Source organism: Pteropus vampyrus, unplaced genomic scaffold (genome assembly GCF_000151845.1).
Source record: "Pteropus vampyrus isolate Shadow unplaced genomic scaffold, Pvam_2.0 Scaffold39, whole genome shotgun sequence".
In the NCBI taxonomy this organism is placed as follows: domain Eukaryota; kingdom Metazoa; phylum Chordata; class Mammalia; order Chiroptera; family Pteropodidae; genus Pteropus; species Pteropus vampyrus.
Genome location: NW_011888820.1, coordinates 5790532 through 5793320, shown reverse-complemented (window position 1 = coordinate 5793320; position 2789 = coordinate 5790532). Strand labels below are relative to the sequence as shown.

General features: G+C 32.6%; 1 protein-coding gene across 2 annotated transcripts in view; it reads right to left on the bottom strand.

Moving 5' to 3' along the window:
* Window positions 1-1244: 1244 nt before the first annotated feature.
* Window positions 1245-2789, bottom strand: part of SRFBP1 (serum response factor binding protein 1) — a 56203-nt gene continuing 54658 nt past the window's right edge. For both annotated transcript variants that reach the window (XM_011358280.2, XM_011358283.2), the window contains one exon: window positions 1245-2108. In XM_011358280.2, the coding sequence (XP_011356582.1) occupies window positions 1924-2108 (185 nt within the window). In that variant the 3' untranslated portion in view covers window positions 1245-1923. The remainder of the gene's footprint in view (window positions 2109-2789) is intronic.

The following is a 2789-nucleotide window of genomic DNA, read 5'->3' as shown; positions in this document are numbered from 1 at the left end:
AAAGAACTTGCTTCACCCAAAGAGAAAAAACTGCCTTTGCGTTAAGCTTCTTGAAGGCAATCTATGTTATACCTGATAGGAATATCTTTGTTTAGGGCAGGAACTGGCTACACTAAAAAGGACAAGCCATGTGATTTAGGATAGGGGCTTTAGGTCATGTGGTTATCAGTCCATCTAGGCAATCAATTGACCATACCTTGATATTGAAGACATGATAAAAATTCTGGACGCTGAAGCTCAAGGGACCTTCTAAGATTGGCAATCTGCATACTGATGCCAGAATAGTAATGTGTCCTCAGGATAAGAGAAGCGTTGTGTTTAAACCCTCACAGATGTTGCCCTATGCATTTCTTCCTTTGGATGAGTTCCCAATTAAAACGACATGTATCCTTTCCCCGTAATACTCTGAATGTGAATATAATAGGTTTCAGTGAGTTCTTGGAGTTTTTAGTGAATTTTGAACCTGAGGGTGTTTGGGGAACCCTCCAACCCCAATCCCCAATATACACACCACCTCCAAACCTGCAGTTGATGTCAGAAGTTAGAATGGTCTTGTGTGGGCTCTTCTAACTTTGTAGTTGGTCCCTAACTCCTTGCAATTGGGGTAAGAAGTCTTGGGCACACTTGGCATTCTGGACAACAGTGCTCTCAACCCCACAGTTTGGCTAAATCTGGGTGGGCAACAGAGACACTTTTCTTTCATTTTTCCTGTAATAAATTTTCATAATGAATATTTCAATTAACGTCAATTTTACATAACTGAAATTATATAAAAATAAAATTTGACAGAATATAGAAAAAACAAAATTTGCATTCAACACAGCAAAATTAATTTTCTTTCTGCATAACCTATTGAATTCCATTGCTCTAGTTATCTGAATTCTTAAGTTCTAGAAAGAGAGAAATGACTCTCTAGAGCTTGTGAATTCCTGCTAATCAGAAGGCTTTCTCTGCCATTGACAGCATCAATGCATAGAAAACATGGAACTTACTTTTATTTAACCATGAGGTTGTAATTTCTCCAGAGCAGCAAAAGTAAAACATTTAAAGATTTTTAAGTCTTGTTTTCCTTTTAACTAATAGTACTATGATGTATATAGTCCTTTCTTCAGTGAGTCGTCTCATAACCTTTCTAAGCTATCAGCTGAAATGCTTTCAATCATACCTCCTTCAGAATTTGTTCTTATAAATTCCCATTATAATTCCTCAAAAAAATGTTTCTGTAAGACCACACAGCCAAGTAATTAGATGTTACACATTCTTAATTTAATAGAAATATTTACATGAAGTGAAATATAAAACCAATTTTTGTTTCTGTTGATACATTTAAACATGCATGTTGCCTAAATAACTGAAACATAATTCAGAAATCCAAAACTGTCCTGGAAAACTAAACCAGTCAAAAAGTGTATGATCACAAATAATTAAAACTATAATAAAAATTAATACTGATTTGTATAATTTATTTTCTTGTATACCCATAAGAAACATTACTATTTTAATCTTAGTTTTGCTAACAAGAATAACTTTTAACAAAGTTGACCTATTTTAAATAGCTACAATTTCCTCATATTTTCCATTATTTTAAATATATTTTGACATTTATTTTCAAGGCAAAGAAACATAGACCTAAACCAGTGAAATGTACTTCATGATAAACACAAATGAAAAAATCTGAGTTATAATCTTAAAATTCTTTTATAAAGAGAATAGTAGGCCTATTTTTAAAAATCAGTTTAAGTATGTAATTGACTTGTGGAAGGCTTATATAACTTGAACATACTTAAAAAAGAGAAATAAAGCCAACATTATTTCTATACCTCCTCCAAAGAGATTTATTCAAATATAAGTTTAAATAATAAGTTGGTTTAAAAAAAAAAAAAAGCACTTTTAAATGGAAAAGTTCATAAAAAGAGGTATTAATCAATCATCAAATGTAATTTTTTTCCCCTGAAACACAGCAATTTTAGATTGCTGTTCTTTTCGCCTCCTGCTTGCTTCCCATGAAGGATGAAGAGGAAGCAGTGACTGCTGTTTTGCATTTTCAGGTCCTTTTTGTGAACTCTTGATAAATTGATTCTTGAGCTGAGGTTCATTCTGCTGAAAACCTGGGAGGAGAAAGCAAAAATCAGGAAAACTAACTATACACCCAAACAGCATACAAAGAAATATATTTCATTTCCTCAAATAAGTATTACTGAGGAAATTTAGTTTTAAATGAAATACCTAACAATTTAAACTCTAAGTCCAACAGGGAACAGTCTGAAGTTGAAATGTATATAATGAGAGCAGTCAATTTTGGGAAACGTGCTTTCTAATCCCTGTAAATAGATGTTTATTGCATGCTAATATATGCTGTACCGTCTTATTTACATTAATAGTAAAAAAGGAAAAGGAAACAATTCAGACAATGTGGAAGGCCAAAAAAAGAGAGTCATTATTACAAGGTAAATTACTAAACCTACTCAAATATAAGACAAAGTTCTGTTTTAGTCATACAGTTATCCACCAGATATGAGGGTGGCAACTTGTATTCTAATCTTTATAGCCTTTTATATATTATGAGGCACTTCAATTACATTACTTGGAACCACAAAGTACTGTTTGAGGGAGACACACTAGCTGAAAAGACATGAATAAATGCATGTTTATAGAATCAGAAAGAAAAAGGGAGGCAAACAATTTAATATAAATTTATTAAGCTGTCCTAAGAGCGCATAATTTCTCCACTGCCAGTTAGACCTCATTGTCAAAGGCCTTTTAAAGATCTCCTTTAAAAGCAAATGACA